The sequence below is a fragment of the Nesoenas mayeri genome (genome assembly GCF_963082525.1).
Source record: "Nesoenas mayeri genome assembly, chromosome: 19".
In the NCBI taxonomy this organism is placed as follows: Eukaryota; Metazoa; Chordata; class Aves; order Columbiformes; family Columbidae; genus Nesoenas; species Nesoenas mayeri.
This window is the reverse complement of record NC_137568.1, coordinates 3096026-3120776: the sequence shown is the minus strand read 5'-3', so window position 1 is coordinate 3120776 and position 24751 is coordinate 3096026. Positions and strand designations below refer to the sequence as shown.

Below are 24751 nucleotides of genomic sequence, written 5' to 3'. Positions count from 1 at the left end.
CATAGAACGTGTGACTTCTTGTTCATTTAGTATCGAGCTGCCTTCTTCTGGAGAACTTGTCCTTTTGTGCCACTGGATGATTTCTCCCTACAGTCACTCTTATGTCTGTACTTGTCCCATTAATAATTCCCTCTATTTTCACTCATTTTTAGACATTACTGTTATATTTTTATCTTATTTCAAAATACTGCAGAAGATAACAAATCCTTTTCCACCTGCATTAACTGCATCCCAGGAAGGTAGATTTTTCCATCTATCTAACTCACCTCAATGATTAACTCAGATACCTGAAAGTTTTCCATTTACCCACAAGGTGAGTTCACATTCATAAGTGAACTCATGACTGACTTCAAGGTGCCTGGTAAGATGCACAAGCCTGGTGGTGTTTGAAGCTCAGCAGCTGGAGGTGTATCATAAAGCCATAATCCAGAAGAATTCTCCTTTTCCCGGAGTCATTCTGTGACAATTCTGAGCTTACATTGCTCAAAAGAAAGGAGCCCAAAAGCCCCATGGCCAAACCAATCTCATTTTATCTACAGGTTTGTAAACAATTTGAAACATTGGCTCTGCCTTAGAAAACAGGTTATTAAAATTGGTGGTGTAAGGACACCAGTGTTGATGTTATTAGATAGTCTGCCCTGCAGAAGACGACCAGGTAAACTGGGGCAGCTATGTGTGTCCACCTTTGCTTTCTGTTCTTCACGGAACCCACCAGATGTTTTGTCCACACTTTGGTCCTTTCCTGGCTCACATGGGCAGTCACACGGTTTGTCTCCGTGGCCGGTACTCGCACACCACAGGTGACACAGCCCCTGGAGCCTCTCCAGAGCTTTATCCAAATCCACACAACATCGCTTTGTCGCAGAGAACCGTGTGCAAGAGCCCAGAGTGATGCTCCAGTGCACTAAGCGCATTCTGCCACTTGCAGGTGAGGATTCCCACCTGATATCTGATACACTGACAAAGTAAAACACTTTATAACCCAAGACATAATTGAAGTAGGACAACATAACTGCTGTCTGAGGCCAATCCTTGGCTTGTCGGGCGGTGCTCGCCTCACAGAGGTATGATGTACCAGCTGCTGGAGGGAGCTCTGCCTGAGCTGAGCTTCACCTTGGCCTTGCCCACTGCACAGAAGCAGCCGGGCCCTCGCTGTTGGTAACAGTACATTTGCCAGAGAAAAGCGAGCAATATCCCTCCAGTATCGCTCAGGATGCCATACCTGGCGATGGCTCCATAGTTGTCCTGGTATGGTAGGAGGGACGTGTCCCCTGATCGGGTCTGACTGGCCTGTGTCTCAGCTGATGGTGAATCTGGGTGGAGGTCTGAGGTTCGGCCGCTCCCTGCAGATGAGAACGGTGTCACAGGCACTTCTGTTGCTGTCACCACGGGAAGGAGCAGTAACACGAGGCTGAGGCCTTACACGTCTGTGTTTCGCTGAGCTGGGTAGCTGAGAGGCGCCTGGAACGGCTCTGCCACGCCACGTCTGTCCAGGGTCCCTGAGCTGATGAGTGTTCCTGAGAGAGCCGGCGGGTGCCGCAGAGCGTGCTCGTAGGGAGGCGGCATCTGTCGAGCAGAGAGGAAGAGCATTACAGCAGATCAGAAATAACCAGATTATCCCACCTCTTCTTACAGAGTGGGTGACAAGGCTCAGAGCCACCACCAGCCTGCCATTAAATTCCTGCCACACTCAGAGCTGTGACCTGCCAGATGGACACCTGGGAAATGCGCTTAGCACTGGTTTGCTGGGCAGAAACCCGCTGGTGAGGCACATTCTACCCACTCCCCCCTCATATTCTGCACCAGGTTCCTGCTCTTCCCTGTCTCCCTTCAAGGACTTGTCACTACTGGCTGAAAGGCCGGAAAAGACCAGACATTAAAATTAGACTGTTCTCATTCTTTTGACCAAGGATCAATTATCAGGTTTTACACAAGCATCTTCAAACCAGGCTTTCTACCCAGGCTTTCTTAGCAAGTGCAGCAGCAGTGAGGAACCTCTGGGCTGTTGTTACATTTATTTTGGCAGAGCTGGACTAGCCTTGTCCCCATAACCAGTGACGGGAGTGGCACAGGGATGTTGTGGAAGAGCTCCCGTTGCAGTTCCTCCCCCACTTATCCCTGGGGGCTTTACTTTCCTGCGCCCTCAGTGCTCTGGTATCATTAGTTACAGCTCCAGACACCAAGTAGCAAGTGCTGACTGTGCCAAACTTAATGGTGCAGCTTTAATAGCCCCAAATCCAGGTAAACTGGTGAACCTTTAGTGCTCTGTTCAAGGTTTCAAATGTTTCTGTTCTGTTTTAGTCAATGAGGTCTCTGTTCAACAGGAGCCTCTCAGGCCACTGCTGCAGGACCTACTTGGCAGATGCACTCGCTTTTCTCTATCCTACTGTGGGAGTGCAAATCTTAAATGCTGTAACAGACAAAGCCTCCTGCTCATAAATAAGCCATAAACAGTTTAAGGTAATAGTGAGGGGCCTCCCAGAGGTGTCCTGCAGGAAGAAGGGAGCAAGAAACTGTGGAAGCCTCACCGATCTAAAACCAACATTCCCAGCTCGGGCTTGTACCGAGCGGGTGAGCCAGAGGTTCTGCCCTTTCATAGGCAGCTCTGCCCTGCCTCCTGGCACAGGCATTTCTGCAAACGCACCCAGAGAGATCGATCATTAACCAGCACAGATGTACACAAAATGAACCTCCTGGAACACTTTGTGCCCTTCCCAGAGATAAAGGCTATCGGAGAAAGGCAATCGCAAAGAACTAATTGCTGAAGCAAGACCCAGATACAGATCAGGGAGGGGGAACAGAAAAGGGAGAGCTCACCTCCTGGGAGGGCTCTGCCCACAGCCCAAACCTCTCGGCGATCATCTGATGGATTTCCCGCTGGCGATCTTTCTTCCGCACGCTCTCGTAGCTCGGCAGGCGGGGTTGCTCCCAGGAAGGGAGCTGGTAGGTGCTGGGGGGTCCGACACAGAACAGCTCATCTCCCTAGAAATGCCCGGCCCATAGGAGAATGGTCAGTGTGGTGGTGGCTCTATTCAAGGAAAGTTCACAGCTTGGTGTCATCTCTAGTTACTTCAGGGTTCAAAGTTGTGGGTGCCTTTCCTTGAGCCCTGAGATGGGAAATCTGCCCTCCCAGGAGATCACTACACCTTTGTTTGTAACATCCCAAGCCCCAAGGGATCTGCCTGGCATCTCAGGCCCACACACCTCAGGGCAGCAGGGTGTCCCCTGGCAGCATCTCTGATGCTCTCCTGCGGGATTATAAACACAGACAGCACTTCCCAAAGTTGCTCCTGCGATCCAGCACCTTCTCCCTATGCTCCAGGAGCTCCCCAGGTCCCCATAACCTGGGTCTCTTCCCAGAATCACCAGGATCTTCACTATGATTTTCCCATCCAGGACGCAGCCCTCACCTGCACGCCCGGGTTCTCGGCAGCGCTCTCCAGCCGTGTCGCTCCACGCTGGGGACCCACCAGCCGCTGGCTGCTGCTGAAGTAGGGTGGGGGACAGTCCTGTAACGAGGGGTCAGGGAGGAGGACGTGAGCAGAGCCAAAATCCCTCACACCCCGCCTGGCTGTGAGCAGGGCTCAGCCAGCTCCCGCGGGACAGCCTGGGACCCGAGACTTTGGGCAGTGGGGGAGAGCTGCTACCTCTGCCCGTTTGGCTCACACGGCTCTCACCGCTGGCAGTGAACTTCTGCCTGCCTGTTTACCGGCACCGCCAGCTCGGGCACATCCTCAGCGGGCTGCACAGAGCCCGCTCCTAGCGCCCGAGCCAGCTGGCACCACTGTGCAGCACAGCCCGAGGGATGGCAGCCCGTGCCCAGGGCAGGGTTTCATTCAGACTCAGCAGAACTATCTTTGGAGGACAAAATAAAACCAACTCAACTATTCCGCTAGCGTAGATAAGAGCTCTGTCACATGCTCAAGGTCACACAATTTGTAAATGCTTATCTACCAGGAGAGTCATTTCAGGATAACGTAGCAAGCAAATCTGCAGAGCAATAGCTGTTCTGTTCCTGAGCAGTCTTGCTCCAGTTAAACTCGATTCCCTGTCAAGGTGTTGAGCAACAGCAGAGATGCCTCTTGTGCAGAGAAGACCCTTGAGCCAGAGTTCAAGCCATGGACTACTCCTTGCTCTCAGAAAAGCCTCATCTCTGCCAGCAGAAAACAGTCCAGAGACTCCCAGAACAACAAGAGATCCACAGGGGGAACTACGAATGTCAGATTTACTTCTGTTGTTAACAACTGAGGACGCATTTGTCTTGGCACTACAGTGCAATTACAGAAGCTGCAGGGAAACTGGGCTGGCTGGAGCTGCAACTGTTCATTTTAAAAACCAACCAGCAAAACCGGTGCAACTACACCTGCTCAAAAGCTGCCTCACACCACAACTACTGCTTCACTTTTTCTGATGGAAATACATCCTATATATGTTCCCTTCCCACATGTAGTCCACATCCACATCCATCTGTCCATACAGCCCTTTGCTAAAGGCAAGATGCCTTTTGCATTAACCACCCACCCGAGAGCCAGAACCAGGCACGGCAAAGGCTCTACAGCTCAGGGCACATCCCGTGCCACCTTGGGGAGCAGCGTCTGAGCCTTCTCCCCAACACGTGCCAGGGACAGGCAGCAGGGAAGAAGAGCAGGACAGTAGCAGAGGCAGCGGGGTGAGCAGGGGACGCGAGCAGCGCAGCCCATTCCCACTCTGATGTCTGCTGGGGACTTCCCAGCCTGTGCTGGACTATTGGATTTGCCTTTCACGGTACAAGTCTCCCCATCCCCTGCTAGCCGAGGCTGGATGTCCCCTCTTCTCCGAGCATTCTCCAGGCAGCCACCACCACAAAGGCAGCGCTGGCGGAACACATTGCTCTTTTTCCATCACCAGCTTCCCCACTTGAAAGCCAGCCCCAGGAAATTACAGATGCAAGCAAAAGGGCTTTGTCTCTCACTGCTCCGCACGCAGGAGCTGAGCACAAGAAAGCCAGTTGTTGCCGGGGATGCGAGCGCTAGTGAGCGGCTTTGTCTGCCTTCGCCCTGAGCTTCCAGCCCTCTTCCCCGCTGGGTTATTTCCCTGTAAAACAGAGCCCGGCCCCCACGCACTGTGCCAGGGGAGGAGAACACCCCTCCTGAGCTGCGTGGGGAGCTGGGGAACCTGCTAGTCCTAGCTTTGGAGATATTATACCAGCAGCACAACCCTTCAGGGTTGGGTGGATGCATTTCTGGGACAGATTGGTAAGAAGGAGGGGGCAGAGCCCAGCTCTGCTCCGAGGTCCCACATCCATCAGCGAGCCTGGCAATGCAGCTTCACAGACCCCAGTGGAAGGGAACAGGAGCTCGGGGAGCAGGTGGGGGGCTCGCGGGCAGGAGGACACTCACATACTGGCTGGGGGTCTGGAAGAAGCGGCAGGAGCAAAGGAACTGGCAGCACATGGGATCCCGGTGGTACAGGAGCAGCAGCAGGATGAGGATCGCCACGATGAAGACGGAGGTGGACACCGCTGGCAGGGGAAGGGAAAAGTAGCAAATGAGCAGGTAGCCCAGCGGGTCCACAGGCCTCCCTGCTGCCTCCCGCCTGCACGCTCCAGGCGCCTCGGCAAAGAGCAGCTTGGAAAAGCCCCAGAGAAGCTGTTTTCACCTATCCTGGGAACGCCAAAAGCCTCATTGTACCCAACATCTCTCTGTCCCTATGAGAACAGGAACAAGCTGCAGAGCCAGAGCGGCTCAGCCCCATCCCGGACCGCTGCAGCAGGGACCGGACCCGCGGGAACCAGGCTCCCGGTACCCCGGTGCCCTCCCGCCCGGGGCCGGGGCTCCCCGCTCAGGATCGGTACCCCGGCAGGCTGCCGGTTCGCCAGCGCTCCAGCCTTCGGGAACCCGCAGCTCCCGCCCAGCCCCCGTTCTGCTCCGCGGAGCCCATCCGGTACCGCCAACCCCCCACCGCCACTTCGCTCGGGGCCACAGCCCCGGGAGCCAGCGGAGCCCCGGACAAGGACCGCGATGCTCAAGCAACCGTGGGTGGGAGAATCGTTTCGCCGGCACAGCACGAGACCGCCCCGGGAGGCAACGGCAGAGGCTGATCCCGCACGGCGGCCGCCCCCGCCCGGCCCCACCAGAGCCCCCGCCCGCCACTCACTCGCGGCGATGACGATGGCCAGCACGTTGCTGTCCATGGCCGCGGCGGCGGCCGCCGAGTGCGCCGAGGCCTCGCTGGGATGCGCCATCCCGCCGGGACCGCCGCCGCGACCGCCACCGGCAGCGCTGCCCGCGGCACGCGCCCCGGCGCCGGCGGGGCGGGGCCGGGAGGGGCGGGGCCGCGCGCACATGCGCGGCTCCAGCGGCACCGGGAGTGGCCCCGCCCCGCCGGTTTCCCATTGGCCGCCGCGCCGTCCCCCGCCGGCCCCCATTGGCTGTAGGCGGGACCGGCTACATTCACCGGTGGGAACGCAGTACCGGCGGTTGCCGTGGAGACGCGGCGGGGCGGGACCCGGGGCGGGACCTGGGGCGGGAATCAGGGCGGGCGGCCCCGATACAGCCCAGCGCCCTCCCGGGCGGGCTCCCGTCCTCTCCCCTCCGGAGACACGCCGGGGCCAGCCCAGCGCGTCCACGGGTGCCCCAGGCGGCCCCGCGCCGGGGTTACCGGAGCAGCGCTGTCCCGGCCGAGCAGCAGCCGGGAGCTGCGGCCAGGCCGGGTGTCGCTCTCAGATCCCACACGGCGCTGCTCGGACTCGGGTCAGTGGGCAGGGAATGACCCCGGCGCTACCCCGTTCCTGGGGAGGGAAAGCTGGGCTGGGCTACAGCAGGCTCTGCCCGAGCCCCGCAGGTACCGCGAGGTGCTAATTGCACTTAACGTTAATTAGTTAACGTAAACGCTGAGTAACCCGAGCAGGCGGTACGTGCAGGGCGGCTGCTGCCAGGGCCAGCCTCTGCACTGAGAGCCAGCCCGCAGCTCCACGGGTCACAACCCGGGTCACAACCGGGCTCCAGCTCTGGACTCGGGCTCAGAAAACCCACTAGCGCGGTTGTAAGCTGCACATCACCCAAGAGAGCCAGCCCACCCCTGGCCCGCACCCCAGCCAGATTTACATCCTCACCAGGGTGGCAGGTGGAGGCAAAGCCCCTCCGAAGCCTTTTGGGAACCCAGCAGCTTCCTTCCCAACTCCTCACCCCTTCCGGCACATGCTGCAAAAACCCAACACACTGCACCGTAGAGATATAGATATATTTGCGGTGATGTTGCATATTTAAGACAACTTTACATAATGCTTCCGACACAGAGTTTTGGCATCTTCCCCTGCAGCGGGGCCAGGCCCCGGAGTACCCCCAAGAGAATGGGGGATGGCTGGGGGGGCAGCAGGTACCTGTCCGCACACACCAAGGTCTCCAGCCCCTGTTTTACAACCTCTTGCAGTGCCAGTATCCATAAACCGAGGAGACCAGGAGTGTGAGCCCTGGAAAGGAACGTCACAGGCAGTCCCCGAGGATGGGAGGGAAGGGGGACACTCCTCTGCACCCCACTTCCCAAGAGGAGGTGGCAACTCTTCCCTCTAGAGAACGGGGAAGCAGATGCAGCGGAGAGCGGATGGAACCAGCTGGACCTCGTCTCACCTCTTTGCATTTTGGCCAGGGAAGCACTGCATTTCCCCAGAGCTTCTGCCAAGCAGGAGAAAAGAAAAGGCTGGGCCAAGGGGCCGTGGCACAGGGCCACCCCCCGGGCACGGCACACTGCCATCGCATCGCGGCAGGACGCCAGCCCCGAGGATGACATTTTGGCAGGGGACCAGGGTGTCCCTTTGCTGAAGCAGAGACGGAGGCAGCGGGGTCTACAGCAGCTTGTTGGACCTGACCGCTGAACTGAGCGCTCCCGCCGCTCACCATCACACAACACACACCAGCAGCTCCAAACATTTGGCACAGTCGGGCAGCTGCCTGGGAGGGCAGGCAGCACCCCACAACCAACCCTGCCTGAGGCGCGCAGGGTCCCCAGCAGTGGGGAAACAGCAAAACAATAATAATAAAACTAATAATAAAAAAATATGTAAACGACCCAGCACCCTGTCCTGTGGCACCAGGACACCCAAGAGAACAAGGTATGTTACAGTCTATGGGGAGATGGAGACACAAGGACTTCCCGGCCAATGCGGGGTCTTGTCTCTATTGCACTTTGCATCATATATATTTCTATATATATTTATAAAAATACAAACTAAAGGGCTGGGGTGGAGGGGATGAGATGCAAGCCCTGGGCCAGCAGCAGCTCTGTGCACATGACTGGCTTTGACGTACTCTGCTTCTGCCTGTCCCCAGAGTCCCTTGTGAGCCCTCCTTGGGGAGTAGCCAGCAGCACAGGGCCTAATTCTGCAGAGATCCAGCCCAGGGCTGGGCAGGGTGCTGAGCTGGTCCACAGCCTGCCCACCTGGCAGCCCGCCCTCCCCGTCACCCCTTCCCGAGGCTCTGAGACCTGCAGTAACAAGCACACAGCTCACGCCAGCACCACCCGTGCCCCCACGGTGACAGCCACCCTGGCACGCTCTCCCTGGCCCGTTCCTGGAGGAGGTGGGCAAGACCGACCTCATACCTCTCCTTCCATCCAAAATACCCCGGGAGGTTTTTCCCCACCCAGAGGTTCCCATTCTCTCTTCCTCGAGTGACTATGTGCAAACGGCACGGGGTGATGTAGTCCAGAGACCTCCCACGCCAGTGACGGAGGATGCTCCTCGCTCCCAAGCCGCCCCCCCGGCTGCTCCTGCTACCTCAGCCGCCCGTCAGGTTTGACAGGCCCCAGTTCCGATTTGGGGTCCGGGGAGAGGGAGCTCCAGGAGGTTTTGCTGCAGGTCTCCAGGGAGGTGCAGGCGGAGGGGCCGCTGACGCAGACATCCGCCACAGACCAGAAAGCGCTGATGACACCATCCGCCCAGTCCTCCAGTGCCTTTCCCGTCAGCTGCGCCTTCCTCACCGCGTCCTCCTCTGCCTCCTCAGAACGCGGCAGGTTGAGGATCCCCCCCAGCCCCTGGAAGCTCTGCTCCATGTACTCGTTGCGGGGGGGCCCGCCATGCAGCCAGTTGCTGTCATCTGGGCAGAGATAGGGACAGAAAAGAGGGATCAGCAGCGCACCAACATCCCAGCACCCTGCCCCTTGTACTGTCACCCTCCTGCCAGGGCTCAACATCCCCTCCCTTTGCAACCCCAGCCTGAGGAGAATGGTGCTGCTGCAGGACCTGGAGACACCAGGATGGCTCCTGCCTTGTCATCAGCTACAGCCCAGAGAGGTCAACACCAGGAGAAAAGTGCCTCGGACTATCCCCACCCAGCCCCAAAGTCCAGAGCACCCTCCTCACCTTTCCTGAGAGGCTGCTTGCGGTTGAAGGTCTGGGGCACCACCAGGAATTGGTTCTCCCCCAGGAGCTCCCAGAACTGGAGGAGGCGAATGGTCCAGACACCGGGGCGCAAGGGATGATTGAGGGGGGGCTTGTACTGGGTGAACTCTGCCTCAGCATCCACCGTGATGTCGTAGGAGGCAGCGATAACGTAGGTGGGATCGATCCACACCACTGTGGCCGTCAGGTTGGGTCCCCGTGACCACTTCTGCATGGCCACCGGCTCATCAAAAGGCCCCATCAAGCCTCCAAAATTGCGGAAGAGCCTTTCCTTGGGGTCCCACTCCGTGCCCACCTGGAGGGACAGGAGGCACAAGTAGTGGGACACTAGGCAGGGGAATGCTATCAGCTCAGGTTTTGCATTTCACATCCCCAAAACAGGGAAGGCATAAACTTTGGAGCCCAAAGCAATGCACACCCACCCTCCATGGCCCTCCTGCCTGCCTGCATTTGCCAGCAATAACACAGCCACGTGATGCCTCCTGCAGCTGCAAGAGCTGGGCACCACTGCCGCAGATCCCCTCCCAAAGAACCCCTTCAGGCCTTTTCCCCACCAATCAGCTCCACACCCCACACAGAAGCCAAACTCCTGGACAAAGGTTTGTTCTCAGACACAACAGTGGCACCATGTCCCCACAGCGTGCATGTTTGGGAGAAGAGGAAGGGCAGTGTGGTGTGCGAAAGCCAAGGAGGAAAGTGGCCATTGTGAGGGAAACTTCCCCATTTACCTCCAGGTTCTGTAAGCGGTTTGCCTGGCCTCCATGACCCGCCAGCTTCAGAGCTCCTTGGGGCATCATCCACACCTCCAGGGCCTCTGCCTGCCCAGTTGCCAAATTCTGCACTTCCTGCATCACCAGGTAACCCTGGAAACGGTCGTCATAGAAATATAAGTGCACACTGGATGGAAAGCCCCGGGTCTCAAATCTGGAGAGAGACAGACAGACAGAAAGGTTCCACATCTGAGCATCAGCATCCTCCCAGCACGAGGGACAGGTCACCACTGGGAGCCCAGCTTGAGCCCGCAGCAAATAACCCACCTGCAGAGCTTGTCAGCCTTCACTGCTGGCATGGATGAGGCTTTGTGGAGGCCCAGCCTGGAGAAAGCTGTGTAGAAGGTGAGGGTGACATCGCTGAGGCCGCTGAGCCCGTCGACGCGGTCATAGACGTTCTCCCAGTAAGCCTTCAGGGCTGGTGTGTTGGGGGGGTAGCTGCCGTAGAGGTGCGTGTCCAGGATCTCCAGCACCTCCTGATTCACTGTTGACTCAAACTTGCGGGCGAAGAAGGTGGGTCTGGAGAGTTGCTGGAAGAGCACAGGCATTCCTAAGCATTTCTAACAATGTTGGCTGCAGTCACTCTGCCCTCCCACCCGAGCGGGGCAGCCGGGAGGGAGACAAACTGGGAAAAAGCATGCTGGGACCCATCCTGTCCCCTTTGAGGGCTAAGGCTAAGGAGCAGCAAAGCATAGCCAGGCTCCATGTGGGCTCCTCTGTGGCAGGATCAGTGGGAGCACACAGTATGCTTAATGGTAACACAGATGGGTTCTCATTTCTTCCACTGCCTCCCCAGTTCTGTGCTCAGAAGCAGACATGTGTCACCTGGCTCCTGCACTGCAATCTCTACATTCAGATGGGTCCCCACCCTGCAGAGCCCTCCACAAGGCCTGGCCACATGGCACAGCCTGCAGGATCAGGGCCCTGCACTATATAGCCCAGGACTGCTCGAAAATCCTGCTAACTTCTCTCTTGAGGGCTGGTATCTCTCCCCCAAACCTCCCTTGTTCAGTCTACATCCCTACACAATGAGAGCACAGGAGACAGTTTGTCACAGGACATTTTGTCCTGCCAAAGAGGACAGGTTTTCCTGAAAAGGAATTTGCTCCAAGTCTGCTGAAAAAATAGCAGGAAAATGAGAGAGAAAATCTAGGAAGAGAAGCAGCATTGCAAGCAAAAGCCTGGCTGCTGGGTAGGAAAGTCAGCGCAATCCCGCTGCCTGAGTGTTTACAGACACATCTGTGCCAAGCCCCAGGGCAGCTGCGGTGCCAATCCTGCTCCCATCCCTTGCAGGGCTGGGATGAGGCTGGTGGGGACATGCATAGCAGCAGGTGTTGCACCCAGGGACATGACCGCAGGGGAGTTTGGAGGGAAGGGGAAAGACAAGGAGGAGGGGAGAGAAACGGAGGAGAAAGGAAGATCTCTTTCACCTGTAGCCGGAGGAAGTCCTGGGGTTTGAAGTCATTTGGGGAGCACCCGCACCAGTCGACTATGTGTTTATATTGGCACTTACAGCCCAGCTTGCGGTTCCAGTTGGTCACTCGGAGGTTGTTATCAACCAGCGTCTCGCAGGCACGACTGTTCTCCAGGACCGTGTGGAAGAAGGACTGTGCATGACAGAGAAGGGACAGCACACCCAGTGGGGATGGAGGACAGGTGGTTGTGGTTAATGGAGACCCCCCACCCCTCACTTGCAGAGGAACAGGACAGACCTCGACATCTGAACAGAAACCTATCCTTGTTCCCCAAACAGGGCAACATGTAAGCAGCAGGCTGTGCACCCACATCTGTCCTTATCTGGCCCAGGGGGCATCTGGACCTAAGGCTGGATATAAACACGACCCTTGGCCTGTCTGCTCCTCTCTCTTTCATACCTGGCTCTGGACAAAGGGGAGGCACAAGGCTCCCTGAGCAGAACCAGCAACGCCCTTCGCAGCCGCCCAGGACGGGGATGAAGCGGGACAGAGATGTCAAAGTCAGTGGGACGAAAATCCGGGCCATGCCCTGCAGCCAGCACCCACCTCAGCTGGCAGGAGTGTGTAGGTGTAGAACTGGCGCAGCTGGGACACCAGTTGGTCCTCGGCATAGACCACGTACTCCACGAAGCTGCGCGTCAGCGAGAACCAGTCGGAGCCCCCGTCCACCACAATGCCCTCGGGGATGTGGCGCTCACCCAGCCGCCACATGTGGGAGTCGCACTCGTGGAACAGGCGGTCCAGGCCCTGCTTCTTGATAAACCTGGGCATGGGGATGAAGATGATGGGTTAGGAGTGTCACCCACTTTGCTGGGTGCAGCTATATCCAGAATATCCCACCCTGCCCCAACTGTTTTAGTTTTTTTCTGAAATCCCTGTGTTTTCTATTCCTCGAGCTCAGCTTTGCCCCAGCTGGGATTACCTGGCATTGTCTCGGCCATGAGACTTCAGAAAGTTCTTATCTCGGTATTTAGACAGGAACATCACCAGCTCTTCATTGGTCCTAAGGTGCAAATTAGAAAGCATCAATGGCCCCTGGGGTAAAGCAGCCTGGTAAACATTCATTCTGCAAGAGCCATCAGACACAAGGAGCCTAAAGCTGCCTGGTGGGTGTTGACTCAAACTCCCTCCCCATCACTGGGGAGACACAGACGTGGCCTCTCTGCTGCCTGGTGCCTCACATGCGTGTTTCCCTGCAACACCCAGACCGCAGGAAAAAACAGCCTCTGAGGTACTGGCTGGGCTCTTCTGCAGAGATGGGATCAGCCTGGCCCTGGAGCATCATCACCAGCATGTGGGTGCAACCTTCAACTCCACCTTCCCCCAGCTCCCTGCTCCTCCCTGCCCCTGCCAAGGCTGCTGCAGCATCACAAGGCCCAAACACCTCCATCATCCTCCCCTGCCCCAGCAAGGTCCTCACCTTGTGGGATAGTCAGTGGCACTCAGGTTGATGAAGAAGTCCCAGGGCCACTCGGACAGTTCCAGCAGGTCCTTCATGCTACGCAGGTACATCTTCAGCAGGCTGGCACCTCCCCAGATGGTCACCATGCGCCACGGTGTCACGCGGATGTTGGGGTAGTGCCGGGCCAGCTCCACCACCTCACGATGGAGGTAGTTGGAGCGCTGTCAGGGAACACACACACTCAGCAGTGAGCTCGTCTTCTGGGGGTCAACCCTTACAGCAGCCTCCACAGGGAGGGGAGCAGCAAGACAAGGCTGCTCTTGGCAGGGGGGATAGATCCTGCTTCCCCGGGGTTGCAGAAATAGGGGTGGGAGGGTCGCAGCTCCACCAGCAGCAAGGACAAAGCCACCCAGCTACTTCCTCCACTCACCACCCACTCACGCCCCAGCTTTGTGCCCTGTGCCAGTGATCAACCCAGGCACTGCTGGCACCTTTGCCTGTACCTTGTCCACGTGGATGTAGAAGAAGTGCTGCTGGTGGTACACAGCCTTGATGAGCCGCTTCAGCTGGCGAATGGCTCTGCCGTGCACAACCAGCATGTAGGCAATGCGCACAGGCTTGCTGGGGGGCGGCTGCTGCAGCCGGCTCTCGTCCCACTGGATGACGGGGCTGACCTTGCCTGCGCGGGGGGGAGAGGGCTGTCAGCCGCCCCCCACCTTGGCACCCACCACCCTGAGCTCTTGATAAACTGAGACCTGAGCAAGGCAGGGGACAGCAGGGAAAAGCTCGCCCTTGGGCAAACCCCATCAACGGCTGCAGTGACAGTGCATGGTGGCACACACAGTCCCTTGTGATAAATTGACAGGGCCAGGCCGGGAAAGGTGGGGGTGTCCTCTGGCACCTCAAAACAGAAGATGCAGCTGGGCCTGGTTTTGGCCTTTGCAAGCACTGCAGACTGGGATGAAGAGCCAATCTTAAGGAAGCCGGCACAGCTTTGATTGGATTACAGAGGCAGCAGTAATCTGGGAATTAGTGACAGATTGAGGCCGCTTTTTGCCAGGTGGGACAGTTTGGTGACATAAGGTGGCCCACATGCCTGGCTGGGATATTCCCGATGCCCAGGGCGACCGGGAGCCCCCCAGCAGGACTCACCTGAGAGCTGGCAGTGACGGGGCACAGACTGGGGCATGAGGCTGCCGGCCCGGTGCAGACACACCACGTTGGCGATCTCCTGTTGGCACTGCTTGCTGCTGGCCCGGGCCAGCGCCGAGAGCGCATCTTTGCCCGTGATTTCGCACTTGGGGGTGAAGCTGTTCTCGGTGGGCTGGGGAGCCCCCTCCACGCTGCCCGTGTCACCCTGCTGGAAGACGCCCAGCTGGGCCTCCCCGCGCAGCTCTGTCAGGTTCCTCTGGCTGGATGAGTCCGGCGCGGCCGGCAGCCTCCGTCCCGGTTTGTGCCTCGCCGTGACGGCTCTCACCACCTTGGACACCAGTGCCCCGGGGCTGTCCGGCCGTCCCCGCCATCGCCCGTGCTTCCGGCTGGCGCTGCCCCGGCGCCCGGCAGAGCTGTCTGAGTCCTTGGAGCCGGCACTGCTCTCAGGCAACTTGGCTTTTTTCTGCCGCTCCTGTTCCAGTTCCAGGGGGATGCAGAAGAGAGGACAGACAGCATTAACTCGGGCCTGCTCTGCCAAAACGCTCCCTGGAGCATCCCAGTTCCCAGACCTCAACACTCCCAGTCTCCACAGAGCTCAGTGCTGCAACACAGCAGGTTCTCTCTGAGCAGCCACTGTGCAGCAAAGGACACCACACCGTCCCTCCGCCACCTAAAACCCCGGCTAAGATCCATGGTGCCTCCCTGCACAGTCCTGTATCCCACTCATTGGGACAGTGCCCTGTATGTCAGCAAGAGACACCTCAATTTTGCAGACCCTGCCATCACAGCACCCCAGGTGCACACAGAGGGATTTGCTCTCTGCTGCTGGGCTTGCTGCAAGACTAAATGGCTAATGTTGGTTGCGTCTGTAGCAGCCACCCCCCAGGTGCTGCATGGGCAGGGGGATCCCAGTCCAGGGGATGAGCACAAGGGGATCCCGGCCCAGGGGATGAGCACAGGGGGATCCCGGCCCAGGGGATGAGCACAAGGGGATCCCAACCCAGGGGATGAGCACAAGGGGATCCCGGCCCAGGGGATGAGCACAAGGGGATCCCGGCCCAGGGGATGAGCACAAGGGGATCCCGGCCCAGGGGATGAGCACAAGGGGATCCCGTCCCAGGGGATGAGCACAAGGGGATCCCGGCCCAGGGGATGAGCACAAGGGGATCCCGGCCCAGGGGATGAGCACAAGGGGATCCCGGCCCAGGGGATGAGCACAGGGGGATCCCGGCCCAGGGGATGAGCACAGGGGGATCCCGGCCCAGGGGATGAGCACAAGGGGATCCCGGCCCAGGGGATGAGCACAAGGGGATCCCAGCCCAGGGGATGAGCACAGGGGGATCCCGGCCCAGGGGATGAGCACAAGGGGATCCCGGCCCAGGGGATGAGCACAAGGGGATCCCAACCCAGGGGATGAGCACAAGGGGATCTCGGCCCAGGGGATGAGCACAAGGGGATCCCGTCCCAGGGGATGAGCACAAGGGGATCCCGTCCCAGGGGATGAGCACAAGGGGATCCCAGCCCAGGGGATGAGCACAAGGGGATCCCGGCCCAGGGGATGAGCACAAGGGGATCCCGGCCCAGGGGATGAGCACAGGGGGATCCCGGCCCAGGGGATGAGCACAAGGGGATCCCGGCCCAGGGGATGAGCACAGGGGGATCCCGGCCCAGGAGATGAGCACAGGGGGATCCCAACCCAGGGGATGAGCACAGGGGGATCCCAGCCCAGGGGATGAGCACAAGGGGATCCCAACCCAGGGGATGAGCACAAGGGGATCCCGGCCCAGGGGATGAGCACAGGGCTGCTCCGGCTGGCCGTGGCTGTTTTACGGGGAGGCAAAGGGACCAGCTCTGCCCTGCCGTGATCAGGTCGTGAGCCCAAGCCCAGCACATCCACCTGGGAGCCGGGGTCACAGCTGCGTTCCCTGGGACCAAAACCGCTGGAAAGACACTGAACAAGGTCCTGCCCGAGCTCCGTTCCCAGAGACCCCACCCAAGGGCCCTTCCCCCCTCAGGAGCCCCCTCCCAGCACGCACCGCCTTCCTGCGACCCCTCCAGGCCCCCCGCCCAACCCAAGCCCCTCACCACCTCCCCTGCCCCCCTGAGCGCTCCCACCGCCTCCTCGGCCCCCAGCGGCAGGGCCTGGGCCCGCCGCTCCGGCCTCCCCGCGCCGCACCTCGGCCGGTCCCTCCTCGTCGAGGCCGGCGGAGGTCCAGAGGACGAGTCCCTGCAGCAGGAGAATGGCGAGGGCCGTGGCCACCGCCAGCCGGTAGCGCCGGACCAGCTTCCGCGCCCGCCCGGGGGCCGCCATCGTCACGGCCGCTCCGCCGCGCGCCTCCCGCGCGCACGCGCCGGTGGGGCCGAGGGGGCGGGGCCAGGGGTCGCGCGGGGGCGGGGGGGGCGGTGGGACGGGGGGGAGCGGGCACGAGAAAAGCGGGGGGGTGAACCGAGGGGTGTGCGCGGGCACCGGTATGTGCGTGTATGTGCATCGGGCTGTGTGTATGTGTGCACCGGGCTGTGCGTGGGTGTGCACCAGGATGGGGGGGTGTGTAGATGTGTGCACCAGGCTGTGCGCACCGGGATGTGCGTGTATGTGTATGTGCACCAGGCTGTGTGCATCGGGTTCTGTGTGTGTTTGTGTGTTTGTGCGTGTGTGTGTGTGTGTGTGTGTGTGTTTGCACCGGGTTGTGCACGTGTTCACGTATGTGTGTGATGTGTGCATGCTCATGCATGTGTGGACAGGGGTGTGCATGTACCCATGCATGTGTGCACCGTGAGTATATGCGTGTGTGCACGCCTGTGCATGTGTTGCACTGGGTTATGCATGTGTACATGCACATGTGTGTATGTGTGCCTGTGTGTGCGTGCCTGTGCATGTGTGTAGTGGGGTGTATATATGTTCAGGCACGTGTGTGTCACATGTGCATGCCTATGCATGTGTGGACAGGGGTGTGCATGTGCCCATCAGTGTGCATGCATGCGTGCACCGTGAGTATATGCATGTGTGCACCATGTGTGCATGCCCATGCATGCGGGCACTGGGGTATGCACACGCATGTGTGTGTATGCATGTGTATGTGTGCCTGCCTGTGCAGGTGTGCACCAGGATATGGATGTGTTCATGTATGTGCGTCACGTGTGCACACCTATGCATGTGTGGACAAGGCTGTGCATGTACCCATCCGTGTACATGCATATGAGCACAACGAGTATATGCATGCCTGCATGTGTGCTCTGGAGGCGTGTATATGTACACGTGTGTGTGCGTGCATCTGTGCACTGGGGGCGTGTGTTTATGTTCAGGCGTGGCTGGGGTTGTGCATGTGCCCATGCATGTGCCTGTGTGTGCATGCATGTGTCAGTGAGCGTGGTGTGCATACGGTTGTGTGTGCACTATGCACTGTAGTGTGCAAGCGTTCATGCACGTACTTGTGTCCTTATGTGCCCTTGGCTGTCTGTGTGCTTGTGAGCAACACAGTGTGCATGTGACTCTGCATGTGCACACCAGGGTCAGCCTGTGCGCACTGGGCTGTGTGTGTGTGCTTGTGCATGCTGGGGTACACGTGGGCATGTGTGCACTGCAGTGTGTTCGGTGGCCACTGGGTGTCCACATATGTATGCACGCCGGTGTGCACGTGTGCAGATACATGTGCATGCCGGGATGTGCACGTACACATTCACGTGTGCTGGGGTGTGCAGTTGTGCCTCAGCATGTGTGAGAACACCTGCATGTGTATATTGTGCACACTTACATGCATGCATGTGTGTTCACAGGGGCCTCTATATGAGCATCTTTGTGTGTGCACTGGGGTGTGGGGCTGTGCATGAACTGGTGGGTGCGCGCTGGTGTGCAGGCACATGCCTGTGAGCACAGGGGGGCATGCAGAGGCACATACATGGAGGGGATACCTCCATGTGTGTGATGGTGCTGGGTGCCTCCCATAGAGGACCCTGCTCTGTGCCAGCCATGGGCGCTGGGCTCCCCAGTTCCCTAGCAGATGGTTACAGGGCTGGGTGCAGGTCCCAGTGCCCTCACTGGGTGCTCACATCTCTGCACCTCCCCACGGGCAGCATGCAAAGGCCTTACTGAGCCTCAGGGAGCCCCCCAAGCACCCAGTGCTGCTCAGGGGGCTCTCAGCAGGGAGAGGTATCACCAGGCCCCCCCACTGGCAGAGGAGCCTTTCTGGGTGCCCAGGGGTGAGTGCCAGGTCTGCTGCTGCCCTAAAGCCACCAGGGTGCCACAGCCAGAGTGGCCCCAATGGCAGGAAACACCTGCAGGAAGGTGTGGGCATGCTGGGGGCTTCTGCACAAAACGCTCTTGCTGCTGACCTTGCTTTATGAAAGAAAAACACGCCCTATTCCTGTTCCTCTTGCAATAAAACCTGAAAAGATTCAAAACCTCTTTCAGGACACTCACCCAGCAGGAAGAGCTCTGGGCGAGCTCCCGGGGTGGCTGCAGGCAGCAGAAGTGCTCTGGGATGAAAACCCAAGCTCCAGGGCAGACCCTTGCCACAAGAGACACAGCTTCCCCAGCCTTCCCCACGTAAAACCTGCTGAGGAGGGGAAAGTATTTTATCAGGGGAAATAGGAAACAGTGTCTGGGTGCTGACAACAGCTCTGGGGAGCCCTGTGAGCTTCCTGTGCAGATTCTGCAAATACAGCAGAGAGACCGCTGCAGCCTCAACTACCCGAGACAGGAGACAGTTTTAAAGGGACAAGGTTTAGCTAAGAGGGGCTCCCCAGGCTGCAGGGAGGGCTTACCCTTGTACATGAGCAATTCGGTCTATGCCTGTAAAGAGCTGCGGGACTTGCCTTAGTATCTCCAGGGCAGCAGGTAAAGGCTCACCACACATGAGAGTGGGACCTCTGTGTGGGTGATAAATGTCCAGGCTGCTTTGGGGACAGCGTTTTGTGCCCCAGCCCTGGGCAGGCTGTAATGCATATGTGATGGTCAAGCCAGAAAATACAAGGCTTCTCAAAAAAAAGGGCAAAAAGCTCATCTTCCCTCATCTGTTGGAAGAAGTTTGCTATTCCCTGTGTTATTCCCCTGTTCAAGCTCCTCACCTTGCAAGGCACAAAGACAAATCACAGTTTAATGGTGTTTAGAGGCTGTTTATCAAAAACAAGTCAGAGTCACTCCCACAACCTGTCACTTTGTAGCTTGCCAGGTAGCAAGAGCAGTTTGAGAAGCATTGCACAACCCTGGGGGTGCAAGAGCCTCTTAGCTGGGGTACCTGCCCTGCACTTGTCCCTGGGGATGAGGGAGCAAGGAGCCTGGAGCACACGTTTTCTGCTGGAGAGGAGGGAAATGCTCTGAGGAAATAGAGATGTGCCCCTCAAATCCTGCACTCCTCCGCAGACAGGCAGGAGCAGAGCAGCCTACCCTCAACCCCCAGCCCGCCCTCGCCTCCTGCCACTGGGTTCTTCCAGCCCCTGCCTGGCCCGTCTCTGGCCAGGGCTACCCCAATGCAAGGGACAGTTTTTTATTCTCAGCACTGCTGCTGTGCAGGTGAGCTCTCCAAATGCAGAGGGACGATTTCATCCTCATCTTGCTCCACGTCTCCTGCTCAGCCTCATCCTCTTCGAGGTCGCTCCAGGGAAATGTCTGAGCAGCTTTGCTGTCAAGCCAGCTCCTGCCTGCACGGAGAGTCGCAGGAGCAGCCCGTGGGGCTGGGTGCTGGCTCACACCCCCTGCACCAAGCTGTACAGCTCTTCTCTGGGTGGTAGGGCTGACGACACGTTGGCGTAGATCTGCTCCGGCGGGGGCTTCTGCACGCTGGCATATGTAGCCTCTTTTTCCTCTTCCAAGTGCTGGGAAAAGAGAGGGATAAAGAAAAAACATTCTTTGCAGGGTTGCCCCAGGGCAACACCATCTGCTGGAACCTCTGCTTTGCATTCTCCTACCTTGTTGCTCTGCTTGACCTCCATGTATTCAGTCGTGGTGTTTGCCAAGCTGTGGAACGCTTCGACATTGCTGTACAATTGGGTCTCGGCTGTGCCCGTGGCGTGGTTGACGTCTGCATAGTTCAAGTCATCCTCTTCCTGACATGCGAAGGAGAGGGATGAGCTGGTAACCTACTGCCACTTGCCTGCCTGCAGCCCCTGCCTGCAACCCCTGCCTGCAACCCCTGCCTGCAGCCCCTGCCTGCAGCCCCTGCCTGCAGCGCACAGGGGTGGAAACATCTCCCATCCTGCTGCGGTTCCTGATGAGAGCTGAGGTGGCTGCAGGAATGCTGGGGGAAAATTAACCTACAACCACCTCTACTTGGAAGGGCTTGAGGAGAAACCTCACTCCTAAATTCCCTTCCCAGGAATACTCTGTGATAGTCACACAAAACCCCTGGTTAGGTCTTTCTGTTGGAGCTCAAAGAACCCCTCCCAGCCTAAAAGGCCATGAAAGCTCAGATCAAGGTGTAACATTTCCCCTCCCCAGGTGAGCTTGGAGCATACCATCCCAACGCCTCCTGCGGTTTCACTTACTTTATGCGACGTGCTGCGAGTCCTGTCCATCTCTACAGCTGCTCCAGAGAAGGCTAAATGAAGCAAGGATGTAGTTAGACGGGAGTGAAACCAGAAGAGATAAAAGAATATGTATTTAAAAAGCTGTTCTGTGGCTGTGAATCTTGCTGTAAAGCAGGAAGAAAACCTATTGCCCCACCAACCATCTAAACTGGAGCAGTTCTTCAAATAAAATCAGACCTCAGCTGTTAGCTGGTGATGTTTCCTCCCATCTGTCCTTGTCCTTCACAATGGCCTTAAACTTAGCATCAAGCCTAGTGCAAGCCTGGCCTATGCAACTGAGCATGTCTGGAGAAGCTGGTGGTGCCCAGATAAGTTCAAGCAGGTGCTGTTCCAGGCAGCCCCCATCCCGAGAGCTGTGGGACAGCCCCATCGCACCCTCAGGGGAAGGAAACTCCTTGGTGGGGGTCTAAGTGATGGACCCAGGAACTGGATGGGTCATGGTGTGAATGGGGGAGAAAAAAGAAGTGTAGATGGAAAAACAAATACAGCAGAACACAGGTGCTGGTGCAGAAACAGTGTGTGTGCGGCAGTGATAGCTTCGCTTACCCTTCTTCCTCTTCCTGGACAGCATTACCAAAACACCAACAGCCACTGCAAGCAAAAGAACCACCACCACAATGCCTGGAATGAGGATGTGCTCAACCACGTCCAAGCTGCAAGAAAAATAAAGAGTTTCTGGTCTCACGCTTCTCCTGGGAAGCAGACTTGGAGGACCCAGCATGGAGCAGCAGTGCAGGGAGTGGATGTGGGTGACAGGGTTTGCATGGGGAGGGAGAGGAGCAGGGTGCGGGGTCAGGATACAAGCTGGGCACAGAGCAAAGTGAACTGAATGCTGAAGAAGCAAATGGACACTTGTATCTGAGAGCTGCTGCAGCTCCATTATTTTAAAGATCAGTTCCTGCGCCTCTTGCTGTGTCGCCTCTAAGAGGCAGGAGAGGAGGGAGCAACTCTGGTCTGGTGCTTTGACAACTGTCTCTGCCAGGTTGCATGTGACTACAAAGCAGAAGTGGACTCAAGTCAGCACTTGATTTCCCACAAGCAAAAGGTTCCTCTGAGCTTTGGGGAAGGAAATTGGATCAGTATTGCAGCCAGAAACTGCTTCTCATATGGTGATAACCTGCACTTTGCTTAAGCTGCATGACAGGCTGGGGACAAGCAGGGCTTTGCCGGGGAGAAGTGACTAGGGGCAGTGGGAATATTTTCGATGTAGAGTGTCTGTTTGAGAGGATGAAATGGTGGTCTCTAAAGACAAAAAAGGAGGTCTGAATCTTTAAGGGAGGTGTGAAGAGCCCGGAGGGCTGCAGGGCTCCAGCTGTACCAGAGAGACCTTCTGGAGAGAGGTGGCTGCTGTGGCAGGAGCTGGTACTCACTCTGGAGCGCTGGAGCCTCCGTGGTGGGAGGGATTTGGTCTCGGTGGCACAGCTTTCCCCCGGGGAGTTGTCTGTGTGGGAACTGAGACAGAGCTAGTGAGATAGGAGTGCGTGGTGGCCGGGATGGAAGGCGATGTTGTGGAGGAGGAAGAACGAGCTATAACAAAAAGAGCAAAAGGGGAAAATGCTGTGACTTTTGGAGCATGTCAGAAGCCACCATCACACCAGGAGGAGCTGAGTCCCCACTGCCATGTCCAGAGCATGCTTCTTGAGGTGAGAGGGCTGTAATCCTGTGCCCAAGAGGCTTTTCGTGGTCCCATTTCCCCCCCAAAACAGGCAGCAGAGATCACCCAGAAGGAAGAGGATCCAGGTACCCCGTACCCAGCCTGCTAGTGACACAACAGCCCCAGGTAAGTGTCCCATCATGGGGGTTGGTCCCTGGCGAGGGGACGGTGATGTACGTTCCCAAAGCCCAGGGCATGGTACCCACAGGCACTGCCTGCCGAGCCCTAGTGACAAACCCCAAGGCTGCCCCAAAGGGCCTGGGCACCCACCTCCAGACTGCCCATCCCCGCAGACCCCACACCCAGCACTTGGAGGGGGACCCACCAGCACTGGACTGGAGGGAGGCACAAGTACTGACCTTGGGACACGATCACCTCCACATCGGCGCTCTTATCACGCTGGGCTATGCCCGTTCTCACCCCGCAGCGGTAGGTGCCTGCGTCCCACAGCTTCAGGTGCTCCATGGTCACTGTGAACACCCGCCGCGTGCGATTGTCCCGGATGGAGAATCGGTCCTGCCTCACCACGGGCTGGTCCTCCGAGGTGATGACGATGTCACCATCACAGGTGAAAACAGTAATTGCCGGATAGCACCAGAATTTCGGGTTCTTCTCCTCGCCGCGATCATACGTACAGGTCACCGAGAGGGACCCCCCCTGGGCTCCCCACACGGTGCTGGGTCCCCTTACCGCCCAGCAGCCTGCGGAGACACACGAAGCCGCGGGAGTGATGCTGCTGCCGCCGCGCCCGCCCCGCCCGTCGGGGCCGCCCTCTGGGACCGCTCCGGGTCTCGGGGGGCTCTGGCCCGGCCTTACCCGGCAGCAGCGCCCAGGCGAGCAGCGGCAGGAGCTGCATGGCCGCTCCGGGACGGCGGGGTCGGTGACTTCCCATACCCGGTTCCTCTCCCCGGGACAGCGGGGCCTGGCCCGCCCCCGGCACTGCCCCTGGAGTACCGCCCGCCCCGTCGAGGCGGAGCACCGGGACTCCCGGGGCTGTCTGATCGCGGCGGCCGCCGGAAAGAAGAGGCGGAGGCGCGGAGCAGTGGCGGAGAAGCTTTATTGCAGCCGGCGGCGGAAAGGACTCGGCGGGGCCCCGGTGCTGCCTGCCCCCGCCCGCACCGTCGGGGCCCGGGCGTCCCAGAGCGGAGCGGCTCCTGCTGCGGCCAGGAGGTCCTACGGGGGCTCAGCCGCCCCGCAGGCTGATCCAGAGCACGGCTCCGGTCATGGCCAGCAGCGCCAGCACCTGCAGCCCGGCCAGCACCGGGAAGTGGCGGAAGGCGTCAGGGCTCTCCCGCGGAGCGTCCGTCCCAGCGGCGGGGACCGGGCTGAGCGTCGGGCCTGCAAATGGGAAGAGCGGACAGGTGCAGCAGGTGCCTGCTGGACATTGTCCCACCCTTGTTCCCCTCCGACCCCAGCACCCAGTACCATCTCCTCCCACAGCCCGGTCGTGGCTCCGTGACGTGGTGGTTACTGATGCTGGCCTGGCGAGGGACACGATCACCTCCACATCGGCGCTCTTATCACGCTGGGCTATGCCCGTTCTCAACCCGCAGCGGTAGGTGCCCGCGTCCCACAGCTTCAGGTGCTCCATGGTCACTGTGAACACCCGCCGCGTGCGATTGTCCTGGATGGAGAATCGGTCCCGCCGCACCACGGGCTGGTCCTCCGAGGTGATGACGATGTCACCATCACAGGTGAAAACAGTAATTGCCGGATAGCACCAGAATTTCGGGTTCTTCTCCTCGCCGCGATCATACGCACAGGTCACCGAGAGGGACCCCCCCTGGGCTCCCCACACGGTGCTGGGTCCCCTTACCGCCCAGCAGCCTGCGGAGACACACGAAGCCGCGGGAGTGATGCTGCTGCCGCCGCGCCCGCCCCGCCCGTCGGGGCCGCCCTCTGGGACCGCTCCGGGTCTCGGGGGGCTCTGGCCCGGCCTTACCCGGCAGCAGCGCCCAGGCGAGCAGCGGCAGGAGCTGCATGGCCGCTCCGGGACGGCGGGGTCGGTGACTTCTCATAGCCGGTTCCTCTCCCCGGGACAGCGGGGCCTGGCCCGCCCCCGGCACTGCCCCTGGAGTACCGCCCGCCCCATCGAGGCGGAGCACCGGGACTCCCGGGGCTGCCTGACCGCGGGGGCCGCCGGAAAGAAGAGGCGGAGGCGCGGAGCAGTGGCGGAGAAGCTTTATTGCAGCCGGCGGCGGAAAGGACTCGGCGGGGCTCCGGTGCTGCCTGCCCCCGCCCGCACCGTCAGGGCCCGGGCGTCCCAGAGCGGAGCGGCTCCTGCTGCGGCCGGGAGGTCCTACCGGGGCTCAGCGGCCCCGCAGGCTGATCCAGAGCACGGCTCCGGTCATGGCCAGCAGCGCCAGCACCTGCAGCCCGGCCAGTACCGGGAAGTGGCAG

At 59.0% G+C, this 24751-nt stretch overlaps 3 protein-coding genes across 3 annotated transcripts; all 3 read right to left on the bottom strand.

Moving 5' to 3' along the window:
* Positions 1-8748: 8748 nt before the first annotated feature.
* XYLT2 (xylosyltransferase 2) lies at positions 8749-16486 on the bottom strand (the record flags this gene model as incomplete). The annotated part of the gene is made up of 11 exons (XM_080356480.1): positions 8749-9071; positions 9338-9671; positions 10105-10300; positions 10414-10676; positions 11577-11753; positions 12168-12384; positions 12544-12624; positions 13042-13244; positions 13527-13702; positions 14176-14647; positions 16352-16486. The coding sequence occupies 11 exons, from the start codon at positions 16484-16486 to the stop codon at positions 8749-8751; spliced, it is 2577 nt and encodes an 858-aa protein (XP_080212606.1).
* Positions 16487-19857: 3371 nt separating this feature from the next.
* Positions 19858-23211, bottom strand: LOC308047929 (uncharacterized protein; the record flags this gene model as incomplete). The annotated part of the gene is made up of 7 exons (XM_080356750.1): positions 23168-23211; positions 22711-23052; positions 22068-22224; positions 21244-21350; positions 20656-20708; positions 20080-20217; positions 19858-19986 (listed from the first exon to the last, which is right to left on the bottom strand). Exons 1-7 carry the CDS (start codon positions 23205-23207, stop codon positions 19858-19860), a joined length of 966 nt encoding a protein of 321 aa, XP_080212876.1. The 5' UTR covers positions 23208-23211.
* A 323-nt stretch (positions 23212-23534) lies between these two features.
* On the bottom strand, positions 23535-24337 carry LOC308047928 (CMRF35-like molecule 6; the record flags this gene model as incomplete). Its single annotated transcript, XM_080356749.1, has 3 exons — positions 24294-24337; positions 23777-24178; positions 23535-23689 (listed from the first exon to the last, which is right to left on the bottom strand). The coding sequence occupies exons 1-3, from the start codon at positions 24331-24333 to the stop codon at positions 23535-23537; spliced, it is 597 nt and encodes a 198-aa protein (XP_080212875.1). The 5' UTR covers positions 24334-24337.
* Positions 24338-24751: the final 414 nt, after the last annotated feature.